Below are 22,856 nucleotides of genomic sequence, written 5' to 3'. Positions count from 1 at the left end.
ACTTCGTATCATTATATGATTAGCTCTTGCATTTCCTGGGCTCTAAATTCATCTCTTTCAATGTACTGTGTACTTCAGAAGTAAAAGAAATATACTCATAAATATAATTCCACATCATTGGATGTATTTATCCAAGTTTATAAGTTTTGAAAACATCTTAAATATGATCTTTCTGAAATTTGTTTTGGAATGATTTTAGACTCACAGGGAATTACAAATCATACAAAGTTCCTGGGGACCTTTACTCGGCCTCTTCAGTAATAGAACCTGATACATCATCAAAACCAGTAAAATGACATCAAAACCAATAAAATGCTGTTGACTATAGACCTTATTTGGATTTCACTAGTTTTGTTATGCTTCCATTTGTGTGAGGTTTGTTTTGTTTTGTTTTGTTTTTTGGTGTTGAGGTCTATGAAATTTTATCACATGTATAGATACCTGTAAATCCCGCCACAATCAGGATGCAGAATTGTTGTACCAACGCAAAGATACATCCTCCTGCTACCCCTTTATACACACACTGTCCCCCAACCCTGACCTATGGCCACCACTGATCAGTACTCCATAGCTCTAATTTTATCATTTCTTAAAATGGAATGTATGTAACCTTTGAGCTGGGCTGTTTTCCCCCCACTCAGCAAATTGCTCTTAAGATCCATCCACTTTGTTGGGTGTATAAACAGTTTTCCTTTTTTGTTACTGAGTAGTATTTTTCAGTATGGGTGTACCATTTGTTAATCTGTTCACTGCTGATGGATGTTTGGGTTGTTTCCAGCATTTCATTGCTATGAATAAAGATGTTATCAACATTTATGTACACAATTTTGTTTTTCTGGGATAAGCACTGAGGAGTCTTATGCTAAGATAGTGTTTAACTTTATAAGAAATGCCAAACTTTTCCATAGTGGCTGTACTAATTTACTACATCCCCACCAGCAATGTGTGAATGCTTCAGTTGTTCCATGTCCTTCCTAGCACTGGCATTGTCATATTTGATTCTTACCATCCCATCAGCTATGTGGTAGTATTTAATTAAATGATGTCCTACATACACTGAGAACCAAATCAGGTAAAGTTATCATTTTGGCTTTCAACCATCAAACATAATATTAAAAACTCAGAGAGAGAACATGATAATCCTATATAATAAAAGCATAATATGCAAATTGACTGAATGGTGTAACAGCGAGACGACCATCCGGACAATCATCCGGGACCATGCTATGACACCCACTGGCGCCAGGCCAGCCAAGGCGGGTGCAATGTGATTGGTCAGGGCCTGGCCATCGCCCCATGATCGCCCCAAAGAGGGAGGCCCAGGCCGAGGGAAGCTGGTGCCAGCAGCTGGGGGAAAGAAGGCCTACTCTTGCACAAATTTCATGCATTGGGCCTCTAGTATGTATATATCTTTTAATCCTCACCCAAGGATATTTCCTCCATTGATTTTTAGGGAGAGTGGAAGAGAGAGGGAAAGACAGAAACATCAATGTTAGAGAAATGCATCGATTGGTTGGCTCTTGCATGAGCCCTGACTAAGCCCAGGTCTGGGGAGGAGCTGCAACCAAGGTATAGGCCCTTGACCAGAATCGAACCCAGGTTTGCAGGCTGACACTCTATCCATTGAGCCAAATCTGCTAGGGCTCTGTGTGTGTGTGTATCCTATCTAATAAAAGACAAAAAGGGTAATTAACCATACCTTCTCTATGCTTCCCATTGGCTAATCAGGGCGATATGCAAATTAACCTCCAACAAAGATGGCAGCTGGCAGCCACGCAGTTGAAGTGAGCAGGAGGCTTGCTTGCTCCAGTGGTGGAGGAAGCCAAGGTTTCCCATGTGCCGTGGCCTGGCTCTGAGCTCCAAAAGCAATGAAATTTCAATAATAGAAGCTAAACAAACCCCAGATACCTACTTTCAGCAGGCCGTGGCCTCAGAGCTGGATCCGGCTCTCAGCTCCAGTGACAGCAACAAAGTTTCAATTATAGAATAAATCCCAGAATACAAAAAGAAAAGAAAAAAAAAAAAGGAGAGGCTGGGAGCTTCAGGTGCCGGCCAGCCTGAAAATGGCCCTCAGCCCCTCACCCAGACTGGCCAGGCACCCCAGTGGGGACCCCCACCCTGAAGGGGGTGTGGCCAGCTTGAAAACAGCCATCAGCCCCTCACCCAGGCTGGCCAGGAACCCAAGCGGGACCCCCACCCTGATCCAAGACACCCTTCAGGGCAAACCAGCCGGCCCCCACCCGTGCACCAGGCCTCTATCCTATATAGTAAAAGGGTAATATGCCTCCCAGCACCGGGATCAGCGGAGCAGCGAGGCCTCCCAGCACCGAGATCAGCGGAACTGCGAGGCCTCCCGGCCTGGGATCAGTGGAGCCACAAGGCCTCCCAAACCCGGGATCAGCGGAGCCCTGAGGCCTCCTAGCACCAGGATCAGCGGAGCAGCGAGGCCTCCTAGCACTGGGATCAGCGGAGCCACGAGGCCTCCTGGCCCATGGAGCAGCGTGACAGGGAGCAGCGCTCAAACCCCCTGATTGCCCTGCAGCTCTGTGTGTGACAGGGGGCGGGGCCACAACCTCCCTGTCTGCCCTGCTCTGTTCCTGACAGGGGAAGGCGCCCCAACCCCCTGATCGGCTCTGCTCTGTGTGTGACAGGGTGCGGCACCCCAACCCCCCCATGGGCCCTGCTGTGTGTGTGACAGGGGGGAGTGCTCCAACCCCCTGATTGGCCCTGCTCTGTGGGTGACAGGGGGCGGCGCCCAAACCTCCCCATCCACCCTGCCTTGAGTATGACGGGGCAGCGCCCCAATCCCCCAATCGGCCCTACCCTGAGCATTACTGAGGGTGGCATCATAACCTACTGATCGGCCCTGCTCTGTGTGTGACAGGGTACAGAGCCCCAACCCCCCTGATGGGCCCTCCTCTGTGCATGACGGGGCAGCGCCCCAACCCCCTGATCCGCCCTGCTCTGTGCGTGACGGGGTGGTGCCACAACCTCCCCATCGACCCTGCCTTCAGTGTGACAAGGGGCGGCGCCCCAAACCCCCAATCGGCCCTACCCTGAGCGTGACTGAGGGTGGCATCGCAACCTCCTGATCGGCCCTGCTCTGTGCATGACAGGGGGCGGCGCCCCAACTCCCCAATCAGCCCTGCTCTGAGCCTGACCAGGAGCTGCAGGGCAGGCACATAGGGATTGGGCCTGCCCTCTGCCACCTGGGAGCGGGCCTAAGCCAGCAGGTCGTTATCTCCCAAGGTGTCCCAGACTGTGAGAGGGCACAAGTGGGGCTGAGGGACACCCTACCCCCCCCCCCGCCAGTGCACAAATTTTTGTGCACCGGGCCTCTATATATTTACAATGGAGAATCACAAAAATTGGGTTGTGAAAACTCATATTTTCTACCCATGTGTACAAAAATCCTAAACTAATCCAAAATAAATGTTTTATTTAACCAATCACAATTTTCAAAAGGACAAGCATTTATGACTTGTCATAACAGGGTCATAGTATATATACATGAGAGGCCTGGTGTATGAAATTCATGCACTGGGGTCAGGGGGTCCCTCAGCCAGGCCTATGCCCGCTCACAGTCCGAGACTGCTTGGGGGACATCTGCCTGCCAGCTTAGGCCCGCTCCCTGCAGGAATTGGGCCTAAGCCGGCAGTCAGACATCCCTCTTGCAGTCCAGGACCCCTTACTCATTACTGCTCGCCTGCTCACTGCTCCTTACAGCTCAGCTTGCTGCTCCTTAGCACTACCGCGGAGGCAGGAGAGGCTCCCACCACCACCACTGTGCTTGCCAGCCTTGAGCATGGCTTCTGGCTGAGCAGTGCTCCCCCTGTGAGAGCACACTGACCACCAGTGGGCAGCTCCTGCATTTAGCACCTGCCCCCTTGTGGTCAGTGTGCATCATAGCAACCAGTCATTCTGGTTGTTCCACCTTAACGGTCGCTTCAGCTTTTATTTTATAGACTAGAGGCCCGATGCACAAAAATTTGTGCACTCGGGGGGAAGAGAGGGTCCCTCAGCCTGGCCTGTGCCCTCTCGCAGTCTGGGACCCCTCAGGAGATAACGCCCTGCTGGCTTAGGCCTGCTCCCAGGTGGCAGAGGGCAGGCCCAATCCCTACGTGCAGCCCCTGGTCGGGCTCAGAGCAGGGTCGATTGGGGAGTTTGGGCAACGCCCCCTGTCATGCACAAAGCGGGGCGGATTGGGAGGTTGCGATGCCACCCTCAGTCACGCTCAGGGTAGGGTGATTGGGGGGTTGGGGCACCGCCCCCTGTCACACTCAAGGCAGGGTTGATGGGGAGGTTGTGGCGCCACCCCCTGTCACGCACAGAGCAGGGCCAATCTGGGGGTTGGGGCGCTGGCCCCTGTCACGCACAGAGCAGGGCCCATCAGGGCGTTTGGGGCTCCTTACCCTGTCACGCACAGAGCAGGGTCAATCAGGGGGTTGGGGAGCTCCCCCCTGTCACGCACAGAGCAGGGCCCATCAGAGGGTTGAGGAGCTCCCCCCTGTCACTCACAGAGTAGGGCCGATAGGGTAGTTGGGGCACCACCCCCTGTCACACACAGAGCAGGGCAGATCAGGGGTTGGGGCACCGCCCTCTATCACCCACAGAGCAGGGCCGATCAGGGGGTTGGGGTGCTGCCACTCTCACACTCAGGGCAGGGCCGATGGGGAGGTTATGGCTCTACCCTGTCACACACAGAGCAGGGCCCGTGGGGGGTGAAGGGGAGTTGGGGCGCCGCACCCTGTCACACACAGAGCTGCAGGGCGATCAGGGGGTTGGGGCGCCTTCCCCTGTCATGAACAGAGCAGGGCAGATAGGGAGGTTGTGGCCCTGCCCCCTGTCACACACAGAGCTGCAGGGCGATCAGGGGGTTTGGGCGCTTCCCCCTGTCACGCTGATCCTGGTGCCAGGAGGCCTCTCGGCTCCCCTGATCCCGGTGCTGGGAGGCATATTACCCTTTTACTATATAGGATAGAGGCCTGGTGCATGGGTGGGGCTGGCTGGTTTTCCCTGAAGGTTGTCCTGGATCAAGGTGAGGGTCCCCACTGGGGTGCCTGGCCAGCCTGGGTGAGGGAATGATGGCTGTTTGCAGCTGGACACACCCCCTTCAGGGTGGGGGTCCCCACTGGGGTGCCTGGCCAGTCTGGGTGAGGGGCTGAGGGCTGAACCTCCCAACTGCTCCTTTTTTTCTTTTTCTTTTTTATTCTGGGCCAGCTTTAGCTCTGGCTCCAGCTCTGAGGCCTCTGCTGCTGAAAGCAGGTATTTGGTTTGTTTGGGTTCTATAATCAAAACAATGTATAACTCCAGCTCTGAGATACCCGCTCGCAGAAAGCAGGTTTCTGGGGTTTTGTTTAGCTTCTATATTTGTTACAATGTTTCAAACTGCAGGCTCAGAGGCCGGCAAGACAGGCGGGGAATGTTGGTTTCCTCCGTCACTGAAGCAAGCAAGCCTCATGTTAGTTTCAAGCTGCCTGGCTGCCGGCTGCCATCTTGGCTGGCAGTTAATTTGCATATCGCCCTGATTAGCCAATGGGAAGGGTAATGGTCGTACGCTAATTACCATGTTTCTCTTTTATTAGATAGGATACAGTCTACAGATCAGTTTTTTGTCCTCTGAATAATATCTTTTTTTTATACTGACAACTGTATATTGGTGGTGGTGTTTTTTTCTTTTTTTTGGTTAATCCTCACAGGATATTTTTCCATTGGCTTTTATAGACAGGAAGTGAGGGAGAGAGAGAATACATGATGTGATAGAGACACTGATTGGTTGCCTCCCCCTGGTGCCCACAAGCCTGCAACTGACCAGAATTGAACCCAGGACCTTTCAGTCCATGGACCAACGCTCTATCCAATGAGCCAAACTGTTTAGGGCTGTAGTATATCGGTGTGTTTTTCTTTAGTATATTGTTTTTAATTGCTATTCACAGTTATGCTAAACGGATATTTCATAATTTACCAAGATACTCAAATTATCATTATATTTTTAAGTTTTTCCATTTTTAAATTACAAAAGCAGCTGTGATTAATAGAAAATACCTTTTTTTAACTAAATAACCTGCTGTAATTAGAATCGTTGGGTCAAAGAAAATGAAAAATTTTAAATGGATCCAGGTTGCCTTCTGTAAAGGATCTACTCAAAGACTCAAATTCAGCGGTTCTCAACCTGTAGGTCGCGACCCCTTTGGGGGTCGAACGACCCTTTCACAGGGGTCGCCTAAGACCATCGGAAAACACATATATAATGACATATTGTATTTGTGATGAATCACTATGCTTTCATTATGTTCAATTTGTCACAATGAAATTGGGGGTCACCACAACATGAGGAACTGTATTAAAGGGTTGCGGCATTAGGAAGGTTGAGAACCACTGCTGTAATTATAGACCCATCACTCCCTGCGTAAAAATAACGTTTTAAAATGTGCCCTCTTTGAGTTGGAAACTGTGCAAAGTATGATAATTGTGTCATCTCATAATTTCATATTCCCAAATGCCCCACCATCTTCATTTATTTTTGTCACTTCATCCCTTTCTGCACTAGAGGAAGCTGTGTCCCCTCCCACGAGGGTATCATCATTCTGATGGACTTCTAAACTACAAATGCCTTATCCGCTCCACACACAACCGCCCTGTCGGCAGACCTAAGCCTTTCAATGACCGCTCCTGCCCTGGCCGGTTTGGCTCAATGGATAGAGCGTCCGCCTGCGGACAGAAGGGACCTGGGTTCGATTCCAGCAAGGACACAAGCCCGGGTTTTATGCTTGATCCCCAGTAGGGGGCGTGCAGGAGGCAGCCGGTCAATGATTCTCTCTTATCATTGATGTTTCCATCTCTGTCTCTCTGAAATCAATACAAAAAATATTTTTTAAAAATAAAAATAAATAAATAAATGACCGCCCCTTTGTCAACTCTGTGCCCACTACCGCTCCGGCGATATCTCGGCTTCTACAAGCATCCGAGAACATCCGACACCTCAGCCAACTCTGCCGTACGGACACCTGCCTTCGTCCAAGATGGCCGCGCCCATGGCGCTCAGCTATACGGGGCGCAGAGGGCGCCGCCATCTTTCCTTGTTCCCCAGTGGGAGGAGCGCGCCACGTGGCCCTCGGATAGGCACCGCCTTTAAACCCTTACAGACAACACGGCAATGGACCGTCCGTCCAGCGAGGGGGTCACAGCATCGTGGTGGCCAGGAATGATCGCCGTTTCTTCCCACAGCCGTCACGGCCGCTCCGGTCACAAACGCCGGGGTGGGCGTGGCCACGTACGTCATAGAGCGGGGCCCACCGTTGGAACTCGGAAGTCCGCCGTCGCCGGGCGGTCCTCGCGGAACTCCCTGGTGCCAGGCAGCCGATGAGCGTCCTTAGGAACCGCGAATGGGAAGCGGCCTCGGACGCGGGCTCAGCCTTCCGTCCCTGCCCGCGGTGTCCCGAGCGGCGCGGGATTCGGTGAGTCGGGCTCTGGGCTCGGATTCTCGGCTGGCGGAGCTCCGTGACACGCGAGCGTGTGGACCGTTGTGGTTGGGTTTCTTTTTCGGATTCCGTCACTAAGGGGTCTGGCCGTTGGTGACGGGGCCGCGGGCGGGCAGGGACTGAGGGTGCGAAGAAGTCACCCCCCGGAACCCGACTCTCTCTGGGTATGAGGTCCACGGGGGTCGCTCCGCTTGTGGATGAGAGTCGGGGCGGAAAGTCTGTCAGCGGACGCCGTGCTCAGTGGCAGAGAAGCCCGGGTTTGGGGGTGCCCCTTTTGGTTTCTGGGGCATGTGTGGGGTTTAATATAGGACTCGTCGTAGAGACGCCTGGTGGGGTCTTCACTGTTGAGAGGTCGGGGGGCCCCCAGAACCGTTATGTTCAGGCTCAAACCTGGATTCCCGGAAACAGACCGGAAGGATGCCCGCCCCCAGTTAACCCAAAGCAATGTCACTCCTTCCAGTGCTGGTCCGTCCTAAAAACCTGTGTCCTGTCCCACTGATGCCTGAGGGGCGAGTTGCTAGTCCGGACTGGAACCAAAAAGGGTTCAAGAGGGAACCTTGAAGTGAAGTGGAGGAGCAGGGGTTTTTGTTTTGGGAAAGTTTTATTATAAAGCTGGAGACAGCGAACCAAGGAAGGGCTTAGGATAGAAGAAGCAACAGGAGAGCGCCTAAGCGGGGCAGCTTTGGCTCACTGGGAAGTCAGAGAAAAGGGGGGGGGGGGGCCTTGGAGAGAGACCTTGTTCTTCTTTCTCAAGATTGCTAAGGCTCTTGGGGTCTTTTATGAGGCCATGTGAATTTTTGGAATATTTTGTTGTAGATCTGTGAGATATGCCATTGTTAATAGGAACCGCGCTGAGCCTATATATTGCTTTGGGTAGTATGGACATTTTATTTTATTTTTTTATATATTTTATTGATTTTTCACAGAGAGGAAGGGAGAGAGATAGAGAGTCAGAAACATCGATGAGAGAGAAACATCGATCAGCTGCCTCCTGCACACCCCCCACTGGGGATGTGCCCGCAACCCAGGTACATGCCCTTGACCGGAATCGAACCTGGGACCCTTCAGTCCGCAGGCCGACGCTCTATCCACTGAGCCAAACCGGTTTCAGCAGTATGGACATTTTAATGGTGTTAGTTTTTCCTATCCATGAACATGGGTATGTTTCCACTTGTCTGTATCTTCCTCGGTTTCTTTCTTCAGTATCCTATAATTTTCCAGGTAGAGGTCGTTTCCCTCCTTGGTTAAATTTATTCCGACGTACCTTATTTTCACTTGTTGCAGTAGTATGTGGAATTGTTTTCCTAATTTTTCTGATAGTTCATTCCTGGCCTATAAAAATGCCACTGATCTCTGAGTATTAATTTTGCATCCTACTACCTCACTGAATTCATTTATCAGTTTTAGTCATTTTTTGGTGGAGTATACAGGGTTTTCTACATAGAGAATCATGTCATGTGTGAATAATGCCCGTTTTACTTCCTCCTTTCCAATTTGGATGCCTTTTATTTCTTCTTTTTTTAAAGTATATATTTTATTGATTTTTTACAGAGAGGAGGGGAGAGGGATAGAGACTTAGAAACATCGATGAGAGAGAAACATTGATCAGCTGCCTCCTGCACACCCCCTAACTGGGGATGTGCCTGCAACCAAGGTACATGCCCTTGACCAGAATCGAACCTGGGACCCTTCCGTCTGCAGGCTGACGCTCTATCCACTGAGCCAAACTGGTTAGGGCTTATTTCTTCTTCGTGTCTGATTGCTGTGGCTAGGACTTCCAGTACTATATTGAATAAGAGTGGGCATCCCTGTCTTCTTCCTGATCTTAAGGGAAACACTTTTAGTTTTTGCCCATTGAGTATGATGTTGGCTATGGGTTTGTCATATATGGACTTTATTATGTTGAGTTTTGATCCCTTTATTCCCACTTTGCTGAGAGTTTTTATCATAAATGGATGCTGGATTTTATCAAATGCTTTTTCTACCTCTATTGATATGATCGTGTGATTTTTTTCCTTCATTATGGTTATGTAATGTATCCCTTTTATTGATTTGCTAATATTGTACCAGCATTGCATTCCTAGAATAAATCCCATTTGATCATGGTGTATGATCTCTTTAATATATTGCTAGATCCAGTTTGCTAATATTTTGTTGATGTTTTAGCATCTATGTTCACAAGGGATATTGGCCTATAATTTTCTTACTGTGTAGTGTGTTTTTCTGGTTTTTTTATTAGGATAATGCTGGCCTAATAAAATGAGCTTGGAAGTGTTCTCTCCTCATGAATTTTTTTTAGTAGTTTGGAAGGATAGGTGTTATTCTTCTTTAAATATTTGGTTAAATTCACCTGTGAAACCATCTGGTCCAGGACTTTGATTTCTGGGAGGTTTGTTGTTGTTGTTGTTGTTGTTTTAATTTTATTTTCTTGTTTAAAGTATTACAAATAGTAGTACATATGTCCCCTTTTTTCCCCATTGACCTTCCCCCGGCCTCCCCAACCCCCCAGCACATGCCCTTACACCCCCCCCCCAGTGTCTTGTGTACATTGGTTATGCTTATATGCATGCATATAAGTTCTTTGATTGATCTCTTACCCCCTCCCCCCAACATTCCCCAGGCTTCCCACTGTAATTTGACAGTCTGTTCGATGCTTCTTTGCCTCTGTATCTATCTTTTTGTTCATTAGGTTATAATGTTCTTTATTATCCATAAATGAGTGCGATCATGTGGTATTTTTCTTTTACTGCCTGGCTATTTCACTCAGCATAATGTTCTTCAGTTCCATCCATGCTGCTGCAAATGGTAAGAATTCCTTCTTTTTTATAGCAGTGTAGTATTCCATCGTGTAGATGTACCATAGTTTTCTAATCCACTCATTTGCTGATGGGCACTTAGGCTGTTTCCAGATCTTAGCTATGGTGAATTGTGCTGCTGTGAACATAGGGGTGCATATATCCTTTCTGATTGGTGTTTCTGTTTTCTTGGGATATATTCCTAGAAATGGTATTACTAGGTCAAATGGGAGTTCCATTTTTAAATTTTTGAGGAAACGCCATACTGCTTTCCACAGTGGCTGCACCAGTCTGCATTCCCACCAGCAATGGGAGGTATGTTTTAATTACTGCTTTGATTTCATTAGTTGTGATTGGTCTATTCAGATTTTCTGATTCTTCCTGATTCAGTTTTGGAAGATTGTATATTTCTAGGAATTTATCCAATTCACCCAGTTGTCCAGTTTGGTGCAATATAGTTGTTCATGCCGAAACCGGTTTGGCTCAGTGGATAGAGCGTCGGCTTGCGGACTGAAGGGTCCCAGGTTCGATTCCGGTCAAGGGCGTGTACCTGGGTTGCAGGCACATCCCCAGTGGGAGATGTGCAGGAGGCAGCTGATCGATGTTTCTCTCTCATCGATGTTTCTAACTCTCTATCTCTCTCCCTTCCTCTCTGTAAAAAATCAATAAAATATATTTAAAAAAAAAATATATATATATATAGTTGTTCATAATATTTTCTTAGAATCCTGTGTATCTCTGTGATGTCAGTTGTTACTTGTCTTTCATTTCTGATTTTATTTATTTGAATCTCTCTCTTTGTTTCGTGATGAATCTGGCTACAGGTTCATCAATCTTGTTTATGTTTTCAAGGAACCAGCTCTGCTTGTTTTTTTATTGCTTGATAGCTAATTTCCTTTGATTGCTGAGTAATATATGATTGTCTGAAGATGCTATAACCATCTATAATCAGATTTCTGAGTAGACATAAATTTTCATATCATTTTGGTAAATACCAAGGAATGTGCTTTTTGGATCTTATTAGAGTATGTTTAGTTTTGAAAGAAACTGCCAGACTAACAAATGTCTAACTATGGACATTGTCCTAGAGGGTGAAAGCCTCTGGGACACCGGAATATTGGGGTCCTGCCCTAACCGGTTTGGCTCAGTGGATATAGCTTCGGCCTGCGGACTGAAGGGTCCCAGGTTCGATTCCGGTCAAGGACATGTACCTTGGTTGCAAGCATGTCCCCAGAAGGGGGTGTGCAGGAGGCAGCTGATCGATGTTTCTCTCTCATCGATGTTTCTAACTCTCTATCCCTCTCCCTTCCTCTCTGTAAAAAAAATCAATAAAATATATATTTTTAAAAAAAGAATATTGGGGTCCTTTCTTTAAGCAAAGTATGTGGTAACAGTGACAACATCTGGGCCCAGAAGGAATGTCCACTCAAAGTCAATTTGCTCCTCAGCCCACAGGTCCTGGCTCCCCAATAGTAAGAAGCATCAAGTAAAGGAATGAAGGAAGGAAAAGGAGGCTCTTAGACTTGGGTACCATCATTTCTGGGGACAACTTTAACTGGATACCTAGATGTCTAACTCTAAGAACTTCACGGCAGAAGCAGAGGACACAACATACATAGAATCCATGTAACTCAGTATTTCCTGAGCACAGAAGAAAATGATGGGAGCCCAGGTAATTGTTTCTTTCTTTTACCTTTCCTTTGTTTTCTTACAGGTGTGTGGTGACATTTAAAAAAAAAAAATCAACTAAATAGCCCTAACCTGTTTGGCTCAGTGGATAGAGCATCAGCCTGCGGCCTGAAGGGTCCCAGGTTCGATTCTTGTCCTTGGTTGCAGGCACATCCCAGTAGTGGGTGTGCAGGAGGCAGCTGATCAATGTTTCTCTCTCATCGATGTTTCTAACTCTCTATCCCTCTCCCTTCCTTGCTGTAAAAAATCAATAAAATATATATTTTAAAAAATCAACTAAATAAAGGATAAATTGGGATAATTGGGTTCTGGATAAATTAACTTAGACTCTAAATTTGAAATTAGGACAAAGTGAGATCAGGAAAATTTTGTTTGTTGGGGTCATACTAAATGACTAATATTGGAACATAATGTGTGATGTGGTGGCTTCCATGGGTCACATCAGCTGTCACTTTGCCTCCACTATCTCTGAGTTCTGTGAGCTGTGCTAGCAAATGATTGAACCCAAGTAGAAGGTTACGGGAACCTCAGATTTGTAGTCAATCGGACAGTGGGTTTCCCGGAGTGTCTGAAGTGTGGACAATCGTGCGGAAATGAACCCTTAACCTGTGACATCTGCACTTACTCCCGGCAGTTAGTGCCAGAATTTCTTGGTGTGGAGAACCCACACATCTGGCCCCAGATGTGTTCTGTGTTAGCGTGTAAAGGAAAACAGAAGTAAGTTTTTCCCAGACGGGGACCTAACCAAGTACAGTGGGGCCTTGACTTAGGAGTTTAATTCGTTTTAGACACAATTTACTGGCCAGCCCATGCTCAAGGGAAGGGCACTGCACAGGGGTGTGAGTGTCTAGAAGGTCATAGGAAGCTGCCTGACATTTGTCTCTGATTCCTGGGAAGTTGCTCTAAATCCTTTAAATCACCTGTGTGATAGGAGCTCTTCATTCTGGGCACTGGGGCCACACTTCATCGTTTGTGCTAGAGGTTGTTTCAGTGCCAGGAACCAACCAGGTGATTAGAGGGTAGTAGCTTTGAACCGTTTGACATCAGTGTGATTCTGGGAAGGGGAAGGACCTGGAGACTGAGTCCAGCCACGAGGTCATTAACTCAGTAAATCGTGCATTTATCATGACGCCTCAAGAACAGCTCTGGATGCCGAAGTGTAGGCGAGCCTCCTGATTGGCAGTGCTCCTGAGCACTGTCACATGGTGGCTGGGAGGAGCCAATGCTCCATGAAAGAGTCACGTGTTCAATTAGCAAACGGCCTTCGTGTCTGGCCTTTTGGATACACAAGTCAAACTTTGAAGATAATACCCCATTCTTTCTGATTTCTATTGTTTCTATTTTACGTAAACTGTCTTTTGTTTCTCAATACTTTTTTAAGAGTTTTTCTTTGCCTTTTTTGTAGTATCGTTTCAGTCTTATGAGTCTAGATATAAACATTTTGCTCGGAATTTGTTAGGATATCTGAATCTGAGGTTAGCAGTGTTTAACCAGTACTGAAAATTTTCAGCTTTTAGATGTTTGAATACTGCTTCTACATTACTCTTCTCTTTTAGAAACTATAAGTAGGCATACATTACATTTGTTGATGCTATACTCTTTTGGAAATATGTGCTAAACTACATACATAGAGAGAAAGATAGGGTTTTGTTTTTGCTAAAATATATTTGAGAAAAGTATATAGCTGTAGGCTATGTGGTAGAAACTAGAACATCTGTCCTCATGCATTTTCCATGTTAGTAAAGGGAGTGGATACCACAGTAAACAGGACCGTGTTATTACAGGAATTGCTGACACTGGAGGATGTGGCTGTGGAGTTCAGTTGGGAGGAGTGGCAGCTGCTGGACCCTGCTCAGAAAGAACTGTATCGGGACGTGATGTTGGAGAACTATAACAATCTGGTTTCACTGGGTAAGTACAGCCCCCTGTGTCACGTAGAGGTGCCCTGTCACTGGCCTTTACTCTAGCTCAGCGGTTCTCAACCTGTCGGTCGCGACCCCTTTGGGGGTCGAACGACCCTTTCACAGAGGCCGCCTAAGACCATCGGAAAACACGTATATAATTACATATTGTTTTTGTGATGAATCACTATGCTTTAATTATGTTCAGTTTGTCACAATGAAAATACATCCTGCATATCAGATATTTACATGACGATTCATAACAGTAGCAAAATTACAGTTATGAAGTAGCAATGCAAATAATTTTATGGTTGGGGGTCACCACAACATGAAGAACTGTATTAAAGGGTCGCAGCATTAGGAAGGTTGAGAACCACTGCTCTAGTACTTGATGAAAGCTTTGTAGTCACTGTGGTCCTCTGAGGAGTCAGCAGATTTCCAGTCTCCCCTCTGGCCCCAAACAAAGGGGTATAATCTCCTCTATCCTGAAAGAGAACTTTTACTTTGCATATGAGAAATTGTAATATTTCCCATCTTCACATACTATGCCGTATCCAAGTCACTGTATCTACGTCTTGTGTCATTTCTCCTGATCAGGGTATCACACTGCCAAACCAGATGCTCTGTCCAAGCTGGAACATGGAAAAGAACCACGAAGAGAGGATGAAATCTATACTGGAAGCTGTCCAGGTGAGTGAGTGAGAACCAGCTAGGGAGTGGCCCTGGAAGTCATAGTCTAGTCCAGTGGTTCTCAACCTGTGGGTCGCGAACAATGAAAATACATCCTGCATATCAGATATTTACATTACGGTTCATAACAGTAGCAAAATTACAGTTATGAAGTAGCAACGAAATTAATTTTATGGTTGGGGGTCACCACAACATGAGGAACTGTATTAAAGGATCGCGGCATTAGGAAGGTTGAGAACCACTGTAGGAGAAGGGCTTGCCCAGCCAGCATGGCTCAGTGGTTGAGTGTCGACTTATGAACAGGGAGGTCACGGTTCGATTCCCGGTCAGGGCATATGCCCAGGTTGCGGGCTTGATCCTCAGTGTGGGGCGTGTAGGAGGCAGCCAATCAATGATTCTCTCTCATCATTGATGTTTCTATCTCTCTCCCTCTCCCTTCCTCTCTGAAATCAATAAAAATATTTTTTTTTTAAAAGAGAAAAAAAAAGAGAAGGGCTCACAGCTTTGAGGGTGTCTGAGGATAGCTAAACAGCTCCTCCACATAGGGATCTCCCGAGATAAGAACTCTTTCTCTTTGTGGTTGTTTTGCTTTAAACATACTCCTTTTTTCTTCTTGGATCTGATACTTCTTCACCTTAACATCTTCATGGGACAGGATGGTCGACAATGAAGAGCCAGTCCCCACCACATCATCTTTTAAGCACTTTTATTCTTTTGTTTGTTTGTTTTTGTTAATGCTCACCCGAGGATATTTTTTCCATGATGTATAGAGAGTGGAGGAAGGGAAGGAGAGAGAGAGAGAGAGAGAGAGAGAGAGAGAGAGAGAGAGAGACATCAATGTGAGACAGACACATAGATTGGTTGCCTCCCACATGCACCCTGACTGGGGCTGGGAATTGAACCTGCAACCCAGGTACCAGCCCTTGACTGGGAATCAAACCTGCAACCCTTCAGTGCACAGGCTGATGCTCTAACCACTGAGAAGCACTGGCCAGGGCTAAGCACTTTTATTCTAAGAAATTTGTTATTCTCTCTCTACTAGGAATCAGGAAAGTTGACAGTTGTCTGCAAGAGCACTCTCACAACCAAATAGTTCTGAAGAGCATCCAACAGTGCCATGAAAGGAAGGCACTTAGAAATACTTTTCATCTGAGCAGAACCAATATAGCCATAATACGTAACCATATGTTGGAATTATGTAGGAACGCTCTGAAATCAAGTTTAATTAACCAGAAGCAAAGATATGAAGTAAAGAACCCCGTTGAGTTTAATGGAGATGAGAAATCCTTTCTACATGATAATCATGAACAGTTGTACACTGGAACGGAAATCCCTAAAAGTGAAAAACACATCAGCACTGAATTACAAGTCTCTAAGCATCAGAAGACTCATAAAATAGAGAAATCCCAAGGATGCATCCAAGGTGAGAAAGCCTGCATCAGGACATCTCAGCTCATTCACCATGGGGGCATTGATACAGGGGAGAAAAGCCATGGGTGTGATTCATGGAAATCCTCCAGAAATGTCATTCTCACTCAACATCAGAAAACTCAAACACGAGACAAATTCTCTACAACCAACGAATACAGAAAGGGCTCTCCTGTGAACACTGGTCTCACCAGACATCAGCAAACCCATTCAGGAGACAAATCCTATATATGCAGTGACTGTGGGAAAGGGTTCACCATGAAGCGCTACCTGATGGCACATCAGCGAACACATAGTGGAGAGAAGCCTTATGTTTGCAACGAATGTGGGAAAGGCTTCACTGTGAAGAGCAATCTAATTGTGCATCAGCGAACTCACACAGGGGAGAAACCCTATGTATGCAGTGAGTGTGGGAAAGGCTTCACCATGCAGCACTATCTTGTTGTACATCAGCGCACACACACTGGAGAGAAACCCTATGTATGTGATGAATGTGGAAGAGACTTCACTGTGAAGAGTAATCTCATTGTCCATCAAAGATCTCATACAGGGGAAAAATCTTACATATGCAGTGAGTGTGGAAAAGGCTTCACCGTGAAGCGCAAGCTCACTATACACCAGCGAACTCATACAGGAGAGAAATTGTACATATGTGAGGAATGTGGGAAAGGCTTCACCACTAAGTGCACCCTCATTATACATCAGCGCACTCACACAGGAGAAAAACCCTATGAATGCAATGAGTGTGGGAAGGCCTTCAGCCAGAAGATCAGCCTCAGACAACATGAGCGATGCCATACGGGAAAGACACCCTTTGTGTGTAGTGAGTGTGGAAAACAATATTCTCACAAGTATGGTCTCATTACCCATCAGAGAAGTCACACGGGAGAGAAACCGTATGAGTGCAAGGCGTGTGGGAAAGCCTTCGCCACAAAGTCAGTCCTCAATGTCCACCGAAGAACTCACACAGGAGAGAGACCCTATGAGTGCAGCATTTGTGAGAAAGCCTTCTCCCAATTGTCACACCTTGTTAAACATCAGAAAACGCACACCCGAGAAATGGGTAGATTCACTCAAGCTGGAAATTCTTTTAATGGAGAGTCACGGTCACTACCTGTGAGTGATGTCATGCGAAACAACACACCTATTAATGCAATTTCTGTGGAATGCCTTCTGGGACAACCAGGACCTCATTAAACATCAGTGTTTCTAGCAGATGAGAATGCAAACATGGTAATGCCTGTTGTCAGACGTGTGCCCTGAGGAGATTAAGGAATTTTCCCTGGAGATTAACTTGGTGAGGACAGTGACTGTGGCAGTGCCTTGAGTGATCCTTACCTCACATTTTCTGTCAGTGAAAACATGTTGGAAAAACTCTGATACGTCCAATGTGAAGATGCCTTTCCACCTTCATTATATGCCTCAACAAAACTTTCTGGCTTCAATATACGTATGAAAAGTGCATATTGAGACAAATTCTGTGTATAGAGAGACGAGGAAAGCTTTCAGTGGGAAGATAGACTTTATTATCAGGGATTGTCATAGATCATCGGTGTGTTCATTGTTCGTAGAAGTATGAAAAACAGACAAACAATAAAGAACAAAGAAATGTGGTAACCACGGGAAAGCCTCTACCCAGAAAGAAGACCTCAGTGATAGTCACAGTTCACACTGGACACAAACTTTAAGAGAACTGCATTATACTTGACAATTTCACTGATGCATTCTAACCCATTGTTTGAAAATCATATAGAAGTTAAGGCTTTATGAACATGCTAAATTTAGAGCACTTTTAGTCAAATATCAGAGAACTTAACAAAGGAAAGAAGTTCTATGAAAAGGGATAATGTTTGAGTGGGGTTTTTTTTGTTTGTTTTTGAAAGACCACACTGTGCTACACCACTGGTGGTGGTGGTTTTTATGTTGAATCTGTACCAATGGTCCTCAAACTTCAGCATGCTCCATTTCTTTTAAATATATTTTTCATTGATTCCAGAGAGGAAGGGACAGGGGGAGAGAGAGAGAAACATCAAAGATGAGAGAGAATCATTGATCAGCTGCTCCTGCACGCCCCCTACCTGGAATCGAGCCGGCACAACAATGGGAATCGAACCATGACCTGGTTCATAGTTCAACACTCAACCACTGAGCAACATCAGCTGGGCTGAGTGTTCTGTTCTAAGTCTAACTTTATTTCATTTTACATTAGATAATTCACCTGATAAAAACTAGTGTGCTTTCCTCACTCCTGATTAATTGTTACTGTTAAATGCAACATAGGAGTGTTCTGTGACCTCATACGATTAGCTCTCACCTTTCTTTGGCTCGAAATTTAATTGTAAATTTATCATACAGAAATAGTTTAAAAGAAAACATTTTAAATTTATAAATATAACATATTTATACTTACCCAATCAAGTTTATAAGTATGGCCAAATATTTTATAAAACCACCTTCAAAGTTATTTTTATAAAATGTTTAATATGAAATTATTTTAACTTACAAGAAATTGCAAAACAGTCCATAGATTTTCCTAGTATTCTTTACCCAGCTACTCACAGTAAAAACATCTGATAAAACCATTTTTTATTGAATCCAGAAAAATGACATTGGTAGTATACTGTTAATGAAACTCTTAACCTTATTTGGATTCTATTAGACTTTACATGTATTTTTTTTAAGTTTGTAATTCTAAGCTTTATTACCTTATATAGAGCCACATAACCACAACCATGATGGAAAATTGCTTAATCTACAGATTCCCCCGTGCTAATGTTTTTTAGGCTCATATCCTCTATCTGAAACCTACCTCTGGCAAACACTTGACCTGTTTTCCATCAGTTTAATTTTGGCATTTCATGAATGTTATAGGAATCATTTTTATAGTTGGATTTTATACGTTTTATATAAATCAATTGTATTTATTTATACAAATTTATAATGTTTTACTAATGGGGACCATGTAAGCATTTCGTGTTTTTGTCACTTGGCAAATTGCTCTTAATTGAGTTGAGAATAGTTTTCTTTTTATTAGTGAGTACATACATACACTGGATATACCAGTTTGTTTAGCCATTCAAACTCGTGAAAGATTTGTATTGTTTCCTGGTTTCAGCTGTTATAAATCATAATGATGCTATGAAGTCTGCGTACAGTGTTCTGTGTGAATGTAAACGTCTATTCCTCTACAATACATATACAGGTAATGATTATTGGGATATTTGTTACGTTATATTTGGCTTCATAAGAAATTACCAAACTCTTCCAGAATGGCTGTACTATTTTACATTCTTCCCAGCAATGTGTGAAGTCTGAGTTGCTCAACATCCTCTCCAGCACTTGGTATGTTCACTGTCTTCTACTTTGGCCATTCTACTAGCCACATATGTGAGATTTTAAAAAATATATATATTTTATTGATTTTTTACAGAGAGGAAGGGAGAGGGAATAGAGTTAGAAACATCGATCAGCTGCCTCCCACACACCTCCCACTGGGGGTGTGCCTGCAACTAAGGTACATGCCCTTGACCGGAATCGAACCTGGGACCCCCAGTCCACAGGCCGATGCTCTATCCACTGAGCCAAACCAGTTAGGGCCACATATGTGAGATTTAATTGCTCTTCATCCTTCCCAGCACTTGGTGTTGTCGTTACGTTTTACATTAACCATTCCAATAGGCATGTAGTAGTATTTGATCTTGAGCTTAACTGTATTTTCCTAATGGCTAATAATGATCAACATTATATTATTATTGGTTTTGTTGTTATTTTTGGAGTTATTTTTAAGTGGAAGTTTGTACCTTTTGACCATCCCCACCATCCCTACCCCTCTGGCAACCAGCAATCTTTTCACTATATCAGTGAGTTTGTTTGGTTTTAGATTCTACATATAAGTGAGATCATACAGTATTTGTCTTTTTTTAAAAAATATATATTTTATTGATTTTTTACAGAGAAGAAGGGAGAGGGATAGAGAGAAACATCGATGAGAGAGAAACATCAATCAGCTGCCTCCTGCATACCCCCCACTGGGATGTGCCTGCAACCAAGGTATATGCCCTTGACTGGAATCAAACCTGGGACCCTTGAGTCCTCAGGCCGACACTCTATCCACTGAGCCAAACCAGTCAGGGCAGTATTTGTCTTTCTCTGACTTATCTCACTTAGCATAATATCCTCAAGGCCCAAGCATGAGTTGCAAATGCCAGGATATCCTGCTTTCTCATGGCTGAATAATATCCCATTATGTATACATAGGTATATAATCCTCTATAATAAAAGTGTAATATGTAAATCGACTGAACGGCCCAACAGCAGGACGACCATCCAGACGACCGTCTGGAACCACACTATGATACCCACTGACTGGTGCCAGGCCAGCCACGGTGGGTGCGATGCAATTGGTTGGGGGCCCGGCCGCACCCCATTATTGCCCCAAAGAGGGAGGCCCAGGCCACCAGCCGACAGGGTGATCAATCCGGGGGGGGGAGGGGCGGGAGGCGTGCTCCACGATTGCCCCAAAGAGGGAGGTCCAGGCCACTGACCAGCAGGCTGCAGCGGGTGGGCAGTGCTGGGTCCCGGGTCCCGGGTCCCGGCAGCCATGGGAAGGAAGGCCTACTCTTGCACAAATTTCATACATTGGACCTCTAGTGTATATATAACATATACACATAACACACCTTTGTCCGTCAGTCCATCGATTAACACTTAGGTGGTTTCCTTTTCTTGTCTATTGTAAATAGTTCTGTAATGAACACGGTTATGCAGATATCTTTTTGAGATATTTTGTTTTCTTTAGATAAATACCATAAGTGGAATTGCTGGGCTGTATGGTAGATCTCTTTCTTAATTTTTAAGGAATCTGTACTGTTTCCCGTTTCCCAGAGTTGCATAAATTTTACAATCTCATTTTTTTATGTTTCCACTAGTGGCCTGGCGCACGACATTCGTGCATGGGAGGGGGGGTGTCCCTCAGCCCGGCTTGCAGCCTCTCCAATCTGGGACCCCTCGGGGGATGTCCGGCTGCCGGTTTAGGCCCAATCCCGCGGCCTAAACTGCTTCCCTGCCAGCCTGATCGTCCCCAACTGCCCTCCCCTACCTGTGGAAAACCCAGAAATGCAGTTGTCATTTTGTCTGCAAAAATGCCTGAGACCTTTGGCGGGTAATGAGGAAAGGGGCAGAGTTCCGTAAATTTAGTGCAGTTGTTGGTGGGTCCTGGTGATTTGTGGGGTCAGGTCAGTGTCTGGGTCTCTGGGTGCACAGTGGGGGGAGAGGGCCTGTCCAAGTCCACCTTGGGTGATGCGAGTGGCATTGCAGGGGAGCCCTAAGGTGTCCAAAATAGGGTGTATTGTGTGATTAGGGTGTGCCTGTGGCCTCTGTCAGGACCTGCTCTTGTGGTTAAAAACCTCCAGATATAAATGTCTTAGTCCCGAGGGCACATTTTGCCATTTTTTTGCTGCTAACTCTCTGTGGGGCCGCACAATTTCAAACTGCAGAGTGGTGTTAGTCGGTGAATGCTCTGTGTGGCTCGGGTTTGTTTGGGGGTTAAATGATGGATGAACTTTTTGGGGGTCAATGTACTGGGGTAATGGCAGGAAGCACCTGGGGTTCAGTGCACATATGGGCTGATGCTTTGGAGGCCCTGATACTGGGCCTGCCTGTGTGTGATGCCATTGTCATTAGTTATTAATAACTAGGGGCCCAGTGCACGGATCATGCAGCTTGAATGGAACTGTGGGCCTCAAGGCTGAGGCTGCAGTGCGCACAGGGGCGGGTCTCAGGGGTGGGTCTCGGCCCATTCTCCATGCCCCCTGCCCCTCCTGCCGTGGCAATCCCCTGTCTGAAGGCAATCCCGCTCCCGCCACTGCTCCCACATGCTGACCCGCTGACGGCGGCACAGCAGTGACTGGGGCCAGTGCCAACAACAGGTGTGAGAGGTGGCTGCTGCCCCTATCGATTGCCCCTCAGGAGCAGGGGGAGGTGGAGAAGCCCGCACCAATCACTGCACTCACCAGCAGTCAGCCTGGATTCTAGCTGAGCAGCGCTCCCGCTGTGGGAGAGCAAGGACCACCAGGGGGCAGCTCCTGCGTTGAGCATCTGCCGCCTGGTGGTCAGTGCGTGTCATAGCCGCTGGTCGTTCAGTCAATTTGCATATTAGCCTTTTATTATATAGGACTAGAGGCCCGGTGCACAAAAATTTGTGCACTCGGGGGGGGGGGGGTCCCTCAGCCTGGCCTGTGCCCTCTAGCAGTCTGGGACCCCTCGGGAGATAACGACCTGCTGGCTTAGGCCTGCTCCCGGGTGGCAGAGGGCAGGCCCAATCCCTAGGTGCAGCCCCTGGTCGGGCTCAGAGCAGGGCTGATTGGGGAGTTGGGGCGCCGCCCCCTGTCACACTCAAGGCAGGGTCGATGGGGAGGTTGTGGAGCAACCCCCTGTCACACACAGAGCAGGGCCCATCAGGGGGGTTGGTGCTCTGTACCCTGTCACGCACAGAGCAGGGCCCATCAGGGGTTTGGGGTGCTGCCCTCTATCACCCACAAAGCAGGGCGGATCAGGGGGTTGGGGCGCCGCCACTCTCACACTCAGGGCAGGGCTGATGGGGAGGTTATGGCTCTACCTCGTCACACACAGAGCAGGGCCCGTGGGGGGGGGGAGCTCCCCCCTATCAGGCACAGAGCAGGGTGGATAGGGAGGTTGTGGCCCCGCCCCCTGTCACACACAGAGCCGCAGGGCGATCAGGGGGTTTGGGTGCTGCCCCCTGTCACGCTGATTCCAGTGCCGGGAGGCCTCACGGCTCCGCTGATCCCGGTGCTGGGAGGCATATTACCCTTTTACTATATAGGGTAGAGGCCTGGTGCACGGGTGGGGCCGGC

At 46.7% G+C, this 22,856-nt stretch overlaps 1 protein-coding gene across 2 annotated transcripts in view; it reads left to right on the top strand.

Annotated features, from left to right (window-relative positions):
* LOC132216091 (zinc finger protein 432-like) overlaps positions 1-22,242 on the top strand; it is a 43,675-nt gene extending 21,433 nt beyond the window's left edge. Inside the window, exons 1-5 of one of the 2 annotated variants that reach the window (XM_059665175.1) lie at positions 7,148-7,457; positions 11,725-11,948; positions 13,750-13,876; positions 14,464-14,556; positions 15,599-22,242. In XM_059665175.1, coding sequence (XP_059521158.1) covers positions 11,934-11,948; positions 13,750-13,876; positions 14,464-14,556; positions 15,599-17,181 — 1,818 coding nt within the window. In that variant the 5' untranslated portion in view covers positions 7,148-7,457; positions 11,725-11,933 and the 3' untranslated portion in view covers positions 17,182-22,242. Of the gene's footprint in view, positions 1-7,147; positions 7,458-11,724; positions 11,949-13,749; positions 13,877-14,463; positions 14,557-15,598 lie in introns of those variants that run through there. The other variant, XM_059665176.1, reaches the window with a different exon arrangement.
* The last annotated feature ends 614 nt before the right edge of the window (positions 22,243-22,856 follow it).

Source organism: Myotis daubentonii, chromosome 15, assembly GCF_963259705.1.
Source record: "Myotis daubentonii chromosome 15, mMyoDau2.1, whole genome shotgun sequence".
Lineage (NCBI taxonomy): Eukaryota > Metazoa > Chordata > Mammalia > Chiroptera > Vespertilionidae > Myotis > Myotis daubentonii.
The sequence above is the reverse complement of the archived record's forward strand: the minus strand, read 5'-3'. Positions and strand labels throughout refer to the sequence as shown.